This window comes from Gracilinanus agilis, chromosome 5, assembly GCF_016433145.1.
Source record: "Gracilinanus agilis isolate LMUSP501 chromosome 5, AgileGrace, whole genome shotgun sequence".
Taxonomy (NCBI): domain Eukaryota; kingdom Metazoa; phylum Chordata; class Mammalia; order Didelphimorphia; family Didelphidae; genus Gracilinanus; species Gracilinanus agilis.
Genome location: NC_058134.1, coordinates 97420406 through 97438071, shown reverse-complemented (window position 1 = coordinate 97438071; position 17666 = coordinate 97420406). Strand labels below are relative to the sequence as shown.

Sequence of the window (17666 nt, the reverse complement as noted above, 5' to 3'; positions counted from 1 at the left end):
GAGGTGCTGGCATGGGGGAAAGGGGTGGAGATGGAGATAGTGGGTGCTCCTGGCTAAGGACAGGACAGGGTGCTGATTCTGGCCCAGAATGACAATACCTGTTTAGCTGTCTCTGTAGGGCATCGAGTCTGCTGTCTACATCACCTCGCGGCCGTCGGCCAGGGCTGGCCAATGGGATGTTGAGGAGCCCAGTGGTAGGGGTTGGGGTTGGACATCTTGGCAGTTCCTGGTACTGGTGGCTCCGACTGTCCCCCCAGAAACTAAAGATGTTGGATACCCCTGAGAAGGCACCTGGAGCCAAATGGAGAGGATAAGGAGCAAAGAGTAGGGTAGAGGGCAGAAACCAAGCGAGTGACCCACTCGTCCCTTCCCACCTCGAACCCCATACCTGACAAGGGATTACAGGTGTCACTGCCCTTCTCAGCCTCCTCAGCCATGGGTTCCCCACTTAGCAGATCCCTAGGAGGCTGTGGGCTGGGGAAGGGCACCAGACGGAGTGGACTGGAGCCAGGACCTGGAGTCTCATCTTCCTCGCTGCTCTCTGGGCTGGAGGCACCGCTGGACGGACTCTCATCCCATGGTCCCCCAGACCGTGCTCGGCTGCCAGCTCCCATCCCTTCTCGGCCCAGCCCCACCACCGACCCCTCTCCTGACTGCTCTGCGTCTGTGGCAAACAGAGAACAGGGACAACTGAAGAGAAGGGAAGAATGAGGACCATGCATTCTGGGCCAGAAGGGTGAGCCTAGGGGGCATGGAAGGAGGAGTTAAAAAGCAAGGGTTTGGAGACTGGGAAGGAGCTATGGCAGGACTAGATTCAAGCTTCCTGGGCCCCTCAACCCTCCCCCTCCCACTCTCTTTGGCACCCTTAGCCCACCCACCACCCACCCTCTACCTACAGCACTTACAGTCTGCTTGTCACACAATCTAGCACTTGACCATGCATTGTCTTGCAATCATTCGCTGTTGTTCCCTGTGTGGGAGTCTTGGGTCCCCAACTAGAGTGTAAGCTCCTGGAGGCCAGGGCCCATGGCTTCTCCTCTTGTATCCCCCACAGCATAGCCTAGCACAGGGCTGGGCACATAGTAGGCGCTCAATAAAGACTAGTGAACTTGATGTGGCCCTCCAGAACCCAACATCCCTTCATCCTGCTCCTCTGCCTCACATCCTGGGACCCAGCATTCTCAGCCCCTCTCAGCTCCCCTCAGCCCTACCCCCCCCCCCATTTTCTCCTAGTTCCATTCCAGAGAATTAGCACCTACTATGCATCCAGCCCTGTTGAGGATACAGAAGGAGTACAAGACACAGTCCCTGCCCTCAGGGAGCTTACAGTCTAGCCGGGAAGACAGGACTCACACACATAAAAACCACAGTGAATAATATCAGACAGCATATAATTAAATGTTAATTGTGCAGTACAGACTCTAAGAGCTGCAGAACTCAGAGATCAGTAGGATTCAGTGTGGGCTAAAGGAAGAGATCAGCAGAGATCAGTATGGACTAGAGGGGGAAGTCAGGAGAGGTCAGTAGGGGCCAGAATGGCTAGGGAAGACTTCGTGGAAGAGGCAGGCCTTGAACTAGCAGACAGATCCTGGAGGATGCCTTTAGATGGGCAGAGAGAGCCATTCCAAGCAAGGAGAATAATGAGCAACAGTGAAAAGGCAGAAATGCCTGTGACAGGGGTCTGGGACAGTGAGGAGGCCAGCCTCGCGTGACCCGGCCAAAGCACCTGACTCCTGGTCTCCCAAATCCCTAGCATAGAAACCCCCTACTTCCTTCTAACCCTGCTGGTCCCCACCCACCCATCACTCACCCTTGTCTGTTCGGCGGCGGAAGGACAACTTGCGTCTGCGAAGCCGGTTGAAGCCACCATCTAGTTCAGTGCTGCCCGGAGAACCAGGGATCATATTGGTCTGGAATGAAGAGCCAGGTCAGGCCCTTCTCTCCTCCCTCTCCTACCCTCGTCCCCAGAAACTAGTCTTGCTAGAGGGAGATGGAGGAACAGGAGGAGGGTAGAAGTAGCCAGAGATCATGCTCAAATGCTCTCATGCTCAGGCCTCTCTGGGTCGGGTAAGAAAGCCTGACAGAGCCGAGAAGGAAGGAGCTAAGGGGCCATCCAAGGACGTAAGGAAGAGGAGATGTTCTGGAGTGAGAGGATTTGGAGTTTTTGAGTAAGAAAGCAGCTAGGTGTTACGGTGAAGAAGAGTATCTGACTTAAGATTCAGGAAGACTTGAGTTGAAATCCTCCCTCAAGACACCAATGAGCTCTCTGACCCTAAGCAAGTTACCTAATCTCTCCCAGACTTGGTTTCCTCATCTGTAAAATGAGAATAATATTAGCATCTACTTCACAGGGTTGTTGTGAGGATCAGCTAAGAACATACTCACAGTGCTTTGCAAACCTTAAAACACTATCTAAATATATTATTATATTTATATTTATTGTTATTGTTATTATTATTATTGCTATAAGTAACCTCTAAACCAGAACAGACATCAGAGCCAGAATCCTAGTTGCAGTAACAGGTAACTATACCTGTTATACTCTTATGAGATCTAGCTATACTATACAATCTCTTCTAATTCTCCAAAGCCCTTTTAAACCAATATCTTATCTGATAGTGCCTCTGTGAGAAGTGAGCACAAGAGCAATCATCATTCTGTTTCACAGCTAAGGAAACAAAGATCCAAAGAAGTCAAAGGTATAGCCCAATGTTGACCAGTGAAGCAGTGGTCAAAGACTAGGACTCAGGTATTCCTAACCAGGAACTAAAAGACCCCGGCTGAATTCCAGCTCTACTCATTGGTAACTATGACTTGACTCAGTTTCCTCTGCTGTGAAACAGGGACAAATAACACCTGCCCTACCTGTTTCCTAAGTGTTATTACCAGAAGAGATGGAATTGCTATGGAAACTATAAGGAATCATACAAATTCAAGGTGGCATCTTATTCTTATATGTCTTGGGGACCAAGGTCAAGGCTTGGGGAGTTGTGAAGCCGGGCTAGAGTCAGCTCATGATGTGGCTCTTGGTGCAGGTCACTCACATCACGTAGGTTGAAGGTGATCTCCAAGCTGGACCAGAAGTGATCAGAGAACTCAGGGTACATGTCCAGGACCTCAAGAAGGTCATCCCGCTGGATCTTGTGCAAGTCACAATAAGTGAGAGCCCGGACATCTCCGTTGGATTTGCCTGGCCGTGCATACAAGTTTAGGGGCTCTCCGAAGATGTCATTTTTCCCTAGGAGAGGAAGGAGTGTATCATCAGCCCAGAATTCATGAAGCCTGCTCCACCACTACCCATGCCAACCACCACGGAGAAGCAAATACGGTCCTTCAACAATGATTTCTGGCCAATGCCTGCCATCCAGCTAACAACTCCCCAGCACCGTTCTAGTCCTCAAATCCCACTAGCAGCACATTATACATGTATGCATGTTCATGTTGTTGGCTTTTCCCCAGAAAAAAAGAAAGTGCCTCCCCACTCCCTACCTCCATAGGCAGAGAATAGAGTATGGTATATATATACTGGAAAGAATATTGTGCTTGGAGGTCTGCATTCAAGTCCTGGCTCTGCCACTTACTAATTGACTCTCTCAGACTCATAAATATATAATTCATATATGTATAATATAAACATATAAAAATTATAATAGTACTTAGCATTTGTATATCATCATCAAAGGTTTGTAGGTATTTGATATTATCTCATTGATCCCTCACAACAGTGCTATAGATGCTCTTATTATCCCCATTTTACATATGAGGAAATTGAGGAAACAGAAGGGTCAGGTGACTTGTCCAGGGTCATATATCTTTAAGTGCCTGAGGAAGGATTTTAACTCAGATCTTCCTGCCTCTAAATCCTGGGCTGTAGTGCCACTTAGCAGCCTAATAATCCCTACTTTACCTCCTTCATTCGGGTGGTTATGAGAATCAAATCAGATAATATAAGTAAAAACACCTTTCAAATGTATTTTCTTTTTCAAATCTTTTTCACTGGTGTTCAGATAGAAACAATCCTGAAAAAAGTCACTATTCTGCTCTATTTTCTTCCATCTTCAGTGTTTTATTGCATGGGTGGCTAAAATAATTGCTTTCTGTAGTGCAATAAGAATATTAGGATGTGAGCTTATCCTCCGTGGATTCACTGAAAACATCCTCAGTGCAACTCCTGTTGCAAGCAGGATAACAGGGAAAATTTATATCTCACCCGTTTTTATGTTAGTTTGATCTTCCTGGCCAGGTCCTTATATTTTAAAAGCTTTCCATTGCATGTAATGTGGAGATTATGAATATTTGGGATGGCAACGTCGATTAAAATGTTGTTCTTGAGTTTTTATAAGCAACTGTTATCTCTGGGTATTCATGGGCAACAGTTCAGTCTGTGATAATGATACAGTATATTGGCTGAGTTCTCCAGGATATTTTGAGGTATTCACTGTTGTCTGTCCACAACAGAATCAGTTTTGATGGGAAATTCTAGCCTACAGGTCACATCTTGCTTAGGAATTCAGAATGTACTCAAGTTATGTTCTACAGTGATGTATGGCAATCTACCATTTCTATGTATAATCTACACTGTCTATTAATTCTAATATTAACTAATAATAATTGCTAGTATTTATATAGGCTTTAATGTTTATGAAATGCTTTAGATATCATCCCATTTGACCTTCACAACAATCCTAGAAGGGCAGGAGTTATTATTCTATTCATTTTACAACTGAGGAACAGAGGAAGACAGATTAAGTAATTTGCCTAGCATTACACAGCTAGTAGGTTATTTGAAACAGGATTTAAACTTAAATCTTCCTGGCTTCAGGTTCGAAGCTCTCTAATCATTGCATCACTTAGCTGCCTAGACTTTTTTTTTAACCCTCACCTTCCATCTTAGAATCAATACTGTGTATCGGTTCCAAGGCAGAAGAGGGGGAAGGGCCAGGCAAGGTGGGTTAAGAGACTTGCCCAGAGACATACATTTCTAGGCTGGCTCTCAATTCACTGAGCCACCCAGCTGCCACCTGCCTAGGTTTCTTAATGATAACCCTTTGTAGTTTCTGGTGACATAGACCTGGTCCTGAATTGTCAAAGAAATCCACAGAACTCAGTCATTTGTTTGATGGTTCTTTGTCAATATATTATTGGCTTAGTTCATGTGGGTGTTACCTATGAGGGGGCCTTTTTTTTTTTTTTTAAACCCTTGTACTTCGGTGTATTGTCTCATAGGTGGAAGATTGGTAAGGGTGGGCAATGGGGGTCCAGTGACTTGCCCAGGGTCACACAGCTGGGAAGTGGCTGAGGCCGGGTTTGAACCTAGGACCTCCTGTCTCTAGGCCTGACTCTCACTCCACTGAGCTACCCAGCTGCCCCTTGAGGGGGCCTTTTGATTCTACTCTTGGATCATCTTCATTTCCTAAGTTCCATTTGGAGCTAAGTCACATTTGGTTGCATTCAACAAATTGAATGGTAGCATATGTGTCTTTCAGATTTTACTTTTGCTCAAAAAATTGCTTATTCTGGAGGCAGCTGGGTGGCTCAGTGGATTGAGATCCAGGTCTAGAGATAAGAGGTCCTGGGTTTAAATCTGGCCTCAGACACTTCCTAGCTATGTGACCCTGGGCACTTAACCCCCATTGCCTAACCCTTACCATTCTTCTACCTTGGAACCAATACAAAGTATTGATTCTAAGATGGAAGGTGAGGGGTTTAAAATTTTTTTTTAATTTTTGGGACTTTTTGACCTATTTATCATGTGCTCTAATAATTATTTCATTCTTATCATCTTTTTATATAATTATATTCAATTTTATATACATAGGTATATGTGTACATATATGTGTACATGTATATATACAAATATATGTGTGTGTGTATATATACGTATATGTATGTATGTATATATATATAGTTGCTATTGCCTGTGCTATAAGTTACCCTTCAGTCATCAGAAGAGGTTGAACTGTTCATACCTCAGGCTTAGTTCTCAGCTGCCACAGCCAAGAAGTAAAGTATGGTCATTCAAACTGTCCTCCATGTGGAAAGAGCTCATCTCCTTGACTTCTCTCAGCTCTAGCTAAGCTAACCAGACTGATGCCTCCCCCATCACAATCCCCTGCCTTACTCTTCTTTCCACTTCTATTCAGGACTATCCTTGAAGCACAGGACCAAGGACAAATTACATTGTCCCTCTAGGTGAAATCAAGTTTATAGGAACAAAGAAACCCCACAAAGTCAGAGTTAGAAGGACCTTAAAATTAAAACTCATTAAACACAGAGGAAACAGGCCCAAAGAGCTCATGAGTGCTGTATGGTAAAAGGAGCACCAGTCTTGTAATTAGAGGATTTCAGGCCATATCCCAGCTCTTACCCATATTAGCTGTGTTGCTGTTGAACAAATCGCTTAATCTCTTTGCGCATTAGTTTGCTCATTAAAAAAAATAGAGATGATATAGCCTCATAGGACTGTGAAGAAAGTGTTCTGTAAACCCTAAAGAGTAGGAATTAGCATGGAATAGTGGACAGAACACTAGACTTGGAGTCAAAAAAATCTAAGTTCAGTTTCATCTTTAAACACTGACTGGCTGTGTGACATTGAGCAAATCATTTTGCCATTGTTGGCCCTTGGGCTTGATGACCTCCAAGGTCCATTCTAGCTCTAATGCTATGATCCTATGGAAAAGGGAGTTGTGATGATAATTGCCCAAGATCACTCAACTAATAAGGTGTCAGAGTGGGAACTTGGAGTTAAGGCTCCCATCCAAGTCTTGACAGTTGGAGGGAAGATGGGGTTAGGTAGGAGTTTCAAGTCTTTTTCAATGCCAGGCATCAGTTTTAATTCCTGACAGCTGTGTTTCTGAAGTGGTCTCTGGGGCCTATTCCCCAAAGAAGTTCAAAACCCTGGGCCATCTGTGCCCTCAAGAGGCTTCTAACTTCTACTTTATCACCTCTGGTGGGTCAAATACTAACATACTAGCCACTCTCACATTACTGGTCAAAGGGAGCGAGGAGAACCAGAAAAAGTCTGTACACAGAAGCCAACCCCATGATGCTCTGGCTGGGGCAGAGACCTTTTGAGTTTGGCCTGGAGCGATGCTGGAGTTCACCGACGGGAATCATTCCTCATGATGGACCAAAGCCCCAGGAATCAAGACCAAATTGACTTCCTTGCTTCCCAAACCCATTCTCTGACCCTCACCCCTGGTGCTGAGGATGAGATTCCTCCCCCCTCACCCTATCATCTTCTTTCCCCATACATTTCCCCATTGAACCCACCCTCCAGGCCCATACCCAGGATGGCCACAACCACGTCACCACGTAGGATCTCAATGGAGCCTCGAGAAATGAAGTAGAGGGCTGTAAGCAGGTCTCCAGCATGTACGAGTGTGTCCCCAGGGGGCGCATGAGTGGTCTTGAATTTCATTGCCAGTGCCCGCAGGCAGCCCTTGGTGGCCCCTCGGAAGGGTTTACAGTGCTGTAGCAAGGAACGGTTCAGGTGCAGGCAAATGTCAGCCTGGAGACACTCAGGGAAGCCCTTCAGCACCTGGGGCCAGGACGGGGGAGGGAAGGGAGACAGCGACAGGGTAGGGAGTAGAGACAGGTACCTCAGCCAGGGCACTGCCCTCCAGAGAGGCTCTTTCCCCACTCCCCAGGTTAGCCCTACCCAGCCCCCACAGCTGCAGGCTCCCCAAATCCTATCCTTCTAATCCGGCATCGCCTTCATAGAATCACGGGCCATCACTTCAACCTGGACCTCAAGAGGAATCTCCCCTGCACGTCTCTGAAAAGTGGGTCTCAAGTCACTACCAGAAGACCTCCAGGGCTAGGGAACCCACTCTCTCCTGAGGCAGCCTAGTACATGTCTCACCAGATCACAGAGCGAGAGCTAGAAGGAACCTTCGAGGCTTTTGGACTGTTCTAATCACTGACAAGTTTGACTTAGTCAGAATCTGCCTCTCAGCACCTTTTGCTCACTACTCTTATTTCTGCCCTCTAGAGCCAAGCAGAACAAGTCTCCCACATGACATCTCTTCAAGTACCTAGGGCCAGCTACGGTGTCCCATTCAAGTTCAGCTCCCTTCCTCTCAGTCTTATCTATTTATGTGAATTCCCTATATTTCTGAGCTAACGGACTCTTGATGCAAAGCAGTTCTTTCCCAATCAACTTCTTCTCTTCCTACCCTAGCTGCACTGGTTTTATTCAAGAAAAAAAAAACTTTTCTGTTTCACGTAATGGAAATTATCTACTTTATCTTTGGTAATCTCCTCTAACCCTTGTTCAGTTAAGAATTTTCCTCCCAGTTATAACTGTGAAAGAATCTCATCTTGTTCCCTTCTAATTTTCTAATGGTGTGACCTTTTATATTTAGGCCACATATCTATCTTGAGCTGATTATAGTTTATGGTGTAAGGTGATGGTCTGCATGTTCCCTTCCTCTCTTGTCACTCTCCTTCCCCTCCCTCTTTGGGATAGTCAACCTCCCCAACACAAGCTGAGCACACTCCCATGGCTTGCTAGGCAAAAAGGCCAACATCCAAGAATCTCTTTCCCCAATCCATGGACCAGCCTGGGAAAGTGCCTAAGTGACAGGATACCAACTAAAATAACCAAGCTCCCTTTAAGGATAATCTAACCCCAATTATGTCCTACCACTGACCCCACCTTCCAAGATTCTGTATTACTGGCTCCCATAAGTTCGTCAATGACCCCATAGAGTTCCATCTGTAAAGAAAAGATTCCCTTGGAAAAGGAAAGGCCTAAGCATGGTGGGATGCATCCAAGAACCCAATAAGGCTAGAATTCCCACCAAGCTATCAAGCCAAGAACAAGAAAACATGAGGTTGAAAATCTCACAGGCTCCTAAGTTACAATCTATTGGGCTAGAATTAGAGAATGAGGTAAGAAGAAAAAGGCCAAGATCTCTGAGGCCATAGAAATGGAAAAGGAGCAAGAGAGGGTCAGAGGTCAGAGGCTTGAATATGGAGGAAAGAAGGCTAGAGGGAAAACCAGGTTCATCTTAGGATGAACTAGCAATTATTGGAAGCTAAGGGCACAGGGAAAGGGTTATATTCCTACCCTGTGAATTGACATGAGCTGAAAACAGAGCATAAGGACCTTTGGTTTTGCCATGCTCTTTCAGAGTTGATAAGGACCACCACCCATGGGCCTTGTCCAAGGCTTAGGGTTGAGAAGGGCTGCAAGAACCCTCTGGATGAGAAGACAAAGAGATCAGAGCTCAGACTACTACTAAGAGTTTCTACCTATATCTTTGCTAAGAAACAAAGTAGAATCCCTGTGGAATTTAAGCTACTTAAAATCAAGAACTATTTCATTTTCCTCTTTGCATTACAATTGGCCACCATGGTGACTAGCACCTAAGAAGGCATTTAATAAATGTTAAGTAAATTTCTCTCTCCCTATCCTCCATTCTGCTCCCTCCCTAGCCATATTGATGATGCACTAGGTAGAATGAAGGGTATCAAGCCACTAAGTCCTCCAAATCCTGGTCTCCCTTACTTCTTGCATCTCTTCTGACCACCATCTTTCTAGTTTAAGATCTCTCTAAACACCTCTCCTGCTTCTCTAACTCTGGTCTCTACATTTCAGCTGCCTGATTCTAACCCCTATTCTTCTCACTCTTGATATCTCCAGACCTCCATATCCCATAAGCCATGGTATCTCCCCTGTCCTCCTCACCGCATTCATGTCAATGCCATTGGTATAGGACCATGCATGTTGGAAATACTCCTCCAGACGCTGTCGCAGGGGATTGGGGATCTGGTGGAAGCGGATGAACTCACGGACTCGAAGCATCTGGGTGTGGTATCGGGCCGTGCCTGAGTACAGTCGCTGTATGATGGCTGACACATTGCCAAAGATGCTGGCATACATCAGAGCTGGGGGACAGAGGGGCAAAAGCATCAGCCAACAAGGAAACTTCTTTTGCCTGTGGGAACCCTCCATTTAGAGCTCTCTAGCGCTCTCTCTCTCTCTCTCTCTCTCTCTCTCTCTCTCTCTCTCTCTCTCTCTCTCTCTCTCTCCACAAAAACACCTGAGCTTGAATGCCAAGCCCCTCTAGGCTGCCCTTCTCCTTTGCAACCTAAACCAGCTTTTCTGCCCTCCCAAAGTCCTCCAAAGTCCAATTGGCCCTCCAACTCCCAAAAGTTTCCTATTGCTATACCTAAACCATCCTCTCTTACCTTAAAAGCCCATCTTCTTTAAAAAAAAAAAAAAAAAAAAAAACTCCAGGGGGCAACTAAATGGTTCAGTGGATTGAGAGCCAGGCCTAGAGACAGGAGGTCCTAGGTTAGAATGTGGCCTCAGACACTGCCTAGCTGTGTCACTTAACCCCCATTGCCTACCACTCTTTTGCTTTGGAACCAACATATAGTATTGATCCTAAGACAGAAGGTAAGGGTTTGAAAAAAAAAAAAAAGAAAAAGAAAAAACCTCTAGTCACCTGTCCCTCTTCCCTGTCCATCTCCCCACTGCTCAGCCCCAACCCCATTGCCCATCTGTGGGCCCCTCAAGCTTCCTTCCTCCCATTACCCCCTCTTCCCACCCACCCCCAAAGCTGGCACTCACAGCCAATTAGCATGACGCATATGGAGAAGATCTTCTCAGAATTGGTGTTGGGGGAGACATTGCCAAAACCCACACTGGTTAGACTGCTGAAGGTGAAGTAGAGGGCAGTGACATACTTGTCCTTGATGGAAGGGCCCCCTGAGCCACTGCCATTATAAGGCTTGCCAATCTGGTCGCCCAGGTTGTGTAGCCAGCCAATGCGCGAGTCCTTAAGAGGCTGCTCCATGTTGCCGATGGCATACCAGATGCAGGCCAACCAGTGTGCGATGAGGGCGAAGGTGCACATGAGCAGGAAAAGCACAGCAGCCCCGTACTCTGAGTAGCGGTCCAGCTTCCTTGCCACGCGCACCAGCCGCAGAAGTCTCGCTGTCTTCAGCAGCCCAATCAGCTGCGAGGCACAGGGCCAGGGGGAAGGGTAGGGTTAGCTCCAGAATCCCAGGGGGAAAGGAAAGCATGATAAGAATGAAGCCCCAGGGAAGGGGAGGGGAAGGAAACACCCTGGAATGGGGCAAAACCAGGGTTGGCTAAAAGGGTGAGGTGCTATGGACCAATCAGGGCACTAAGGTCCTAAAGGGAGATTATTCTAGAATTAACAGCTATCCAGGATATATACCCCACAGCCTTTTGATTTCATTCTACTTGTTCCCATCCTCCAGGCCTTACCTTCATCCATCCAACTCTTCATCCCTCTCTCCCTCCATCTCTCTTTCCTCCTTTCCTCTATCCATTACTCATCTTTCCTGCTCCTCCATCTTTCTCCTTTCAATTTCCTCTATCCTTTCATCTCTCTCCTTTCCATCTTTCCTTCCTCTTCCTCCATTCATTTCTCCCTCTACTCCCTCAGTTCTTCCCTCTGTTCTCTCCCTCTTTCCATTGCTCTTTTCATCTCCTCTTTCCATTTTTCCTTCATCCTTCCTTCCCTCTTTCTATTCCTCTCTTCATCCTTTTCTCCATTTCACTCTTAATTCCCTCTTCATCTTTCTATTACTTTTTATCTTCTCTCCTTTTCCTTCATCCCTTTCTCTCTCTTCCTCTCTATACATGTATCCCTATCCTGCCTCTCATCCTTTTGTTACTCTTTCTCTCCCTCTCTTCATCATCCTATTTCTGTTTCCTTATAGTCATCTTTCTCTTGCCATTTCATTTCTCTTTATTCTTCTCTCCTTCCCTTCCATCTGTCACTTCATCCCTTTCTCCCTCTCTTCCTCTCCATTCATGCCTCCCACTTCTCTCATCCTTTTCTCCCTCTCCCCCCCCCTCCCTTCCCACTCTCCCTGTCCCCACCTCCTCAGAGCCGGAACCAAAGATGAGTAGGTCAAAGGGGATGGCTGCCACCATGTCGATGAGGAACCAGCCCTTGAAGTAATGGACAGCAATTCGACCAGGGTGGCTGACCACCTCCTCATTGGCGTTGACATAGGTGGTTCTGAAGTTGATGAGGATGTCCACAATGAACATGATGTCCACAATGAGGTCAACCACTGCCAAAGGCTGACAAGCATAGCCACAGTCCGGGGCCGGCGGGGTCTCCTCACTCAACAGGAAGGCGGCTGAGTATGGTGTGAAGACGGCTGTGTAGATGACCAGCAGGAGGATGAGCCAATCCCACACAGCCTTGAAAGGACTGTAGTGCAAAATGGTCCAGCGGTGAATCCTTGGTGCCTGCAACTTGTACTCAGGCAGTACATCTGCACCCAGGGACAGGACCTGGGAGAGGGTCAGCAAAGAGAGGGATGTGGAGCTGAAGGAGCAGGGCCCCACAGGCAGAAGTCCCAAGGGACAAGACCGCCAGGAATGAGTATCAAATGAAGAGATTCAGTAGAAGTGGGAAGGCGCCAGCTGGGCAGAAAGGTCAGAAGGTATAACAAAGCTCTTTGAATGTCTTATATTATGAAAACTACAGCTCCCATCATTCAGTGTAGTGTACCCCAGGGACTACTACTCCTAGGAATGACATATAAATGTGGAAGAGACTATCTAGTATAAATCTATCATTTTACAGATAAGGAAACTAGGACTCAACAAGGGAAAATAGCAAGGCTAAGAAGACAAAGGTGATCAGAGCCAAATCCAGGATTCTCACTCAGATCGTCTGATTGCAAATCCAATGATCTTTCCACTATACCAAGCTGTCTCTGGCTATAGAGTAACCCCTGAGACTACATTCTCAATGTGTGCATTAAAAAAACTCTAGTTTCAGGGGCAGCTGGGTAGCTCAGTGGATTGAGAGTCAGGCCTAGAGACGGGAGGTCCTAGGTTCAAATCCGGCCTCAGACACTTCCCTGCTGTGTGACCCTGGGCAAGTCACTTGACCCCCATTGCCCACCCTTATCACACTTCCACCCATCAGCCACTACACAGAAATTAAGGGTTTAAAAACAAACAAACAAACAAACAAAAAACCTCCAGTTTCATTGTATTATGTTGCTAGAGTAATATACATCCTAGCACATAATACAAGCCTAGATCCTATCAGGTCCAGTCTTGTAGGGTCTCAAAATTGGGGACCTGTGTCAGATACTGCTGTGATCTGCTAGCCCCCCCCAAAACTAGGAATCTAAGTGCCCCAGCCCCCTCTGCTAACCCAAGAAAGTGAAGCCACAAACACAGACTATCTCAAACCCAGAGAAAATGAAGATAAACAATTAGTCCCATATACAGACAAGCAGAGTATGCAGGCACAGCTCCTGTCCCCTGGCATAGGAAATAGAGTCAATCATCATGTCTTCCATCCAGGGGAATAACTACACACACACACACACACACACACACACACACACACACACACACACAAAATGTACACATAATCATACACATCCGTGTGCCTTTAGAGAGGAGATTCAAAGAACAGTTCATATAGTAGAGGGAAAGAGAGGCAAGGTGAGGAAGGAGAGGTAAGAGATGGGTAATAAAGCCACTGAAAAAGAAGAGGTAATCTCCCACCTAGCTGTGGCAGTGGCCCCCACTACCCAGCCTGCCTACCAAAAGACTAAGGGCATCCTTTTCCTTCATCTTCCTGGGGTTTGTGCAAAACTAGGAAACTGGTGCCCCATCTTCTACTTATCCATATATCTCCCATAGTTCTCTCTCTATCATACTGTCATGTCCCCAGCATCAGATTCATCTGAGATTTCATCACTCTGAGACTGACATAAGAGTAGTCACAAAATTTTTGTCTATCTCAGTTCTCATTCCCTTGATCCTCAGTTTCTCTAGTCGTTTCAGTAGCTAAGGCACACTGTGGCCCAGAAGGCTAGGCCTTTCCCACATTCACCAGCCTCCTGAAGTCTCTCCAAATTAGAAAAAGGAAGGTGGGCCTATGTATCTGGGGCAGGGTTGCTTATCTGAACCTTAATATCTCAACAGCAAGCCAGCTTAACTCTTTTGCTGAAGGAGGAAAGACAGGCTTCGGTCTTTCCAACATCCAGAGTCTCCAGCCTCCTCCATTTAACTAAATATCACTTTTCCACATTCCCAGTAGCCTAAAGAAACCAGCTGGAGGAGCAGCTATTAGCCTAAACCAGGCTCCCCTTGGGGGTAAAGTAGGGAAGGGGAAGAGGACAGATTATTGAGAGGACATGAGAGAAGAGATGTCAGAATCCCTGGGAATGCCAGACAATGTCCTGGGAATATTCAGGACTCAAAAGATCCAAGCATTGACCCAGAGATAGGGATTTTCCCACTTGGTATTCCGAATTCATGCTCTCAACCACTGTGGCCCTCTCTGTAGACAGTGTAAGTCAGAGGACTAGGATATTCAAAAAAGAAAAGTTCTCCGTGAAATGGGGTCTAAGGGCAATCAGACGACAAAAGCATTACAATAGGCTTCTTAACCTGGGATCCACACACCTCCAAGGAGTCCACTGATGGATTTTGTGCACTTGAATGAGAAAAATACTATTTTTTAAATGTTATACATTAAAAATATCATTGTGAGGAGTCCACAGGCTTCCCCAAAATGCCAAAAGGGTCTATGATACTCACAAAAAGATTAAGATGCCTGATTTGTAGAATAAGGGAGATTTGGTCAAGGTCCCTACAGCAAACAATGAGGAAAGAAAGGGGTCAGAGTAGGCACCTAGACTGAAGTTCCTGTGATTGACTCCCCCCGGGCCTCCCACCACAGATACTGTAGGACACAACCCTCTGGTTCTCATAAAAAGCCTTGACCTCTCTTCCTTAATTCCATTCACAAAGGCCCTTAATTACAACCTTGCAGTCATCGCCATTCCCACCAGCTCGTCCATTACTCTCACCCCTGCCGCCATAATATAAACATACACTCACAAAAGCACACTCAGTAGACAGCCAGCTGGGTCAGAAAGATCCCTGGACCAAGAAACCTGGGTTTAAGGCTGACATCCGTCACCTTCACATATGTGAAGGCGATTTTGGCAATTCATTTCACTTTCCTGAGACTTCTCACATCTGTCAAATGAGCACAGGGTCATCTGCTTCCCCTCCCTCACCCAAGTGTCCTAAAGACAAGATGGCAGGATGCAATGAAAAGCAATAAATGAGCCCCCAAATGCCACTTGGTCTTTACCATTATCACCCATCCCAGCTCTTCCTGGCTCGCTACCACCCTTTTATAATCTCAGAACCATGTAAAGAGCTGGAAGAGGCTTCCTTTAGCTCAAGGGTTTCTACGTAAATACATGAACTTGTTTTTGAAAACAAGACATTTTGATAACTGAATTTCAATAAGGGTCGTCTGCCTTTTTTATTTTAGTGTATTTTAGTGTACTTTCCACTGGATCTATGGATGGTATTTTTGCATTTAATAACCTGATTCTGAGAGATCCACAGGCTTCACAGAGCTGCCAAACAGTATCCATTACACACCAAAAAAGGTTAGGAACCTCGGATCTACCCCGACCTGGCTGTGTTTGTAGATCAGGAAACTGAAGCCCAGCTATCGGGCAGCTTGCTTAAGGTCTTTGTGTTAGGTAACAGCAGACCAGAGAATAGACTCCAGATCACCTGGCTCCCAGCACCAGGCTCTTCCCACCAGACCTCCCTGTTGCCATAGCCAGACTTCAGCCCGGCTAGGGCCTCTGGGAAGGCAGAGAAGAGAACACACACACACACACACACACACACACACACACACACACACACACACACTTATGAAGCAGGCAGACTGGGGACCCAGGGCATGGTCAAGAGGCCACAGATCTCCATGGCTCAGAATCCCTGTGGATCCCAGAACACCCTGGGGATTTCAGCTGCAGACTGATATGGAAGGAACCATGTCTGATTCTGAAGCAAACCAAATCCAATCTTGCACCTCTAGCCTGAGGCCATGGTTCAGACCTGGATAGGCTTTTCAGTCTTGGATCTCTCCATCCCATTCACACTAACCCCATCTGGATGGAGGGGTATGAGACAGGCAAAGTCATTTACCCCCTCCATATAGTGACCCAGAAGCTCCTGCCAGACCTCCTGGATATCCCTCAAGGGTCAGATGTCTGAGCAATGAGTCACCAAGAGCCTGCCCTGGCCAGAGGTGATCTGGTGGTCCTTGCTGCTATCCCATGAAGGCTAGAGAAGATGCCCTGGGTCTAATCAATCAAGAGACTCTATTACTCACCTGACTTTCTGCCGCCCCCCCCCCCCCCGTTATATAGGACTCATCCTCCAACCTTCCCAATTCTGCCTCAGTCATTTCTCTATCACTCGATTCCCCTAGGACACTGTCCCATGAATACTTCATCCTCTATTCCAACGATATACCTTCTGCTCTAAAGCTGAAAGAGACCCTGAGTATAGGAGGTTGCTCAAACCTCCCTGAGGCTAAGTGAAGAAGGAAAGCAAAGGACGGGTCTAGGATCAGGCCCTCCCCATTTAAGGCCAAGGATGGGCTCCAGTCCTGGGCTGTTGCTCTCTCTCTCCTTGGAGGGGCAGTATTGGGGCTATTAGAGGTGCTACTTAGAATCTGGCTCCATCTCTTGATAACTATCTTTTTCCATCTCTCTGGCTCATATATCTACCCACCTCTGTAGTCTGTAGACCTCAAGGGCCAGAAGACACCCAGTCAGAAACTCTGCTGAGATACACAACTTAGAAGACAAAGTAAGACAGCAATGGCTTCGTGGGGAGGAGCACAGAGGTCCTTCATACAATAGATTTCAACTCTATTGCCAGTTAGGATTTCAAGGCAGAGAGAAGTAACCCTGTGCCAGACACATGGGCCCATCCTCCTCTTTCCATTGTACCCCCCTCCCATCCTGGAAGATCGATGGTCCTAGTGGGGCAGAGGAAAGACGGTCTGTATAAGGGGAATTCCTTGAATGGAACGTCTTGGGGATTACCCTTCAGCCCCTGCCAAAGGACAGTAAAGAGAGAAGGATCAGACTATCGCTCCTCTATGATCTCCATCCCCTCACATCATCCTCTTTTCCCGGTACCATTCTCCTTTTCCCTGGGACCATCACTGGGCTCCCTGCTCTCTTATCCCACGTTGGCCCCATGCAACCCTAATGCTCTGCCTCAGTGCCCATCCGTGGAGGGGAAGGGAGAGGTGTGGGTCACCTACCTCCTGGGCCACGAGGCTGGAGATGCGCACAGCACGCCGCACCCGGGCATTCCGGGGCCTGGGCAGTAGAGCCCCGGCCTCTGCCCCTGCCCCACTCAACTTCCTGGCTGTGGACATGGTGGGCTCTATACCCCCCCTCCCCAGCCCACCAGTCCAGAGGCCTGAGCCTGCCCCTCTACGGCACCTCACGAACTCCTGGGTCAGGTGGGGCGAGGGGCAGCAAGGGATGGGCACCAGGGGCTAGCAGGCAGGCTCCAAGAGCTGTCTCTGGCATGGATCCAGGGGGGGAAAGGGGGATCTGGGCTTTGTCCCCCACAGCTGGCTCACCCTGGCAGCAGGCACAGGCAACAGTGGTCAGCCCCGCTCATGCCATCCGGTGCCCGCCGAGCCCCAGCCCCCCAGTGCCGGCTCAGCTGCCAGGGCTCTGCACTCCGCCCGCTGCCCGCCCAACAGCAGCAGATGGAGCCTCTGCTCCAGCTCCTCCTCCCCTCCCTCAGTCTCCCCCCCCTCCCCCCTGCTATGTTGGGCTCCCCCTCACACCCGCCC

General features: G+C 47.4%; 1 protein-coding gene across 1 annotated transcript in view; it reads right to left on the bottom strand.

Moving 5' to 3' along the window:
• Positions 1 to 17666, bottom strand: part of KCNH2 (potassium voltage-gated channel subfamily H member 2) — a 57810-nt gene that overhangs the window by 3874 nt on the left and 36270 nt on the right. The window contains exons 9-16 of the mRNA XM_044678963.1: positions 11867 to 12289; positions 10583 to 10970; positions 9695 to 9894; positions 7288 to 7540; positions 3045 to 3238; positions 1811 to 1910; positions 389 to 664; positions 99 to 291 (exon numbers count right to left, since the gene is read on the bottom strand). Coding sequence (XP_044534898.1) covers positions 99 to 291; positions 389 to 664; positions 1811 to 1910; positions 3045 to 3238; positions 7288 to 7540; positions 9695 to 9894; positions 10583 to 10970; positions 11867 to 12289 — 2027 coding nt within the window. The remainder of the gene's footprint in view (positions 1 to 98; positions 292 to 388; positions 665 to 1810; positions 1911 to 3044; positions 3239 to 7287; positions 7541 to 9694; positions 9895 to 10582; positions 10971 to 11866; positions 12290 to 17666) is intronic.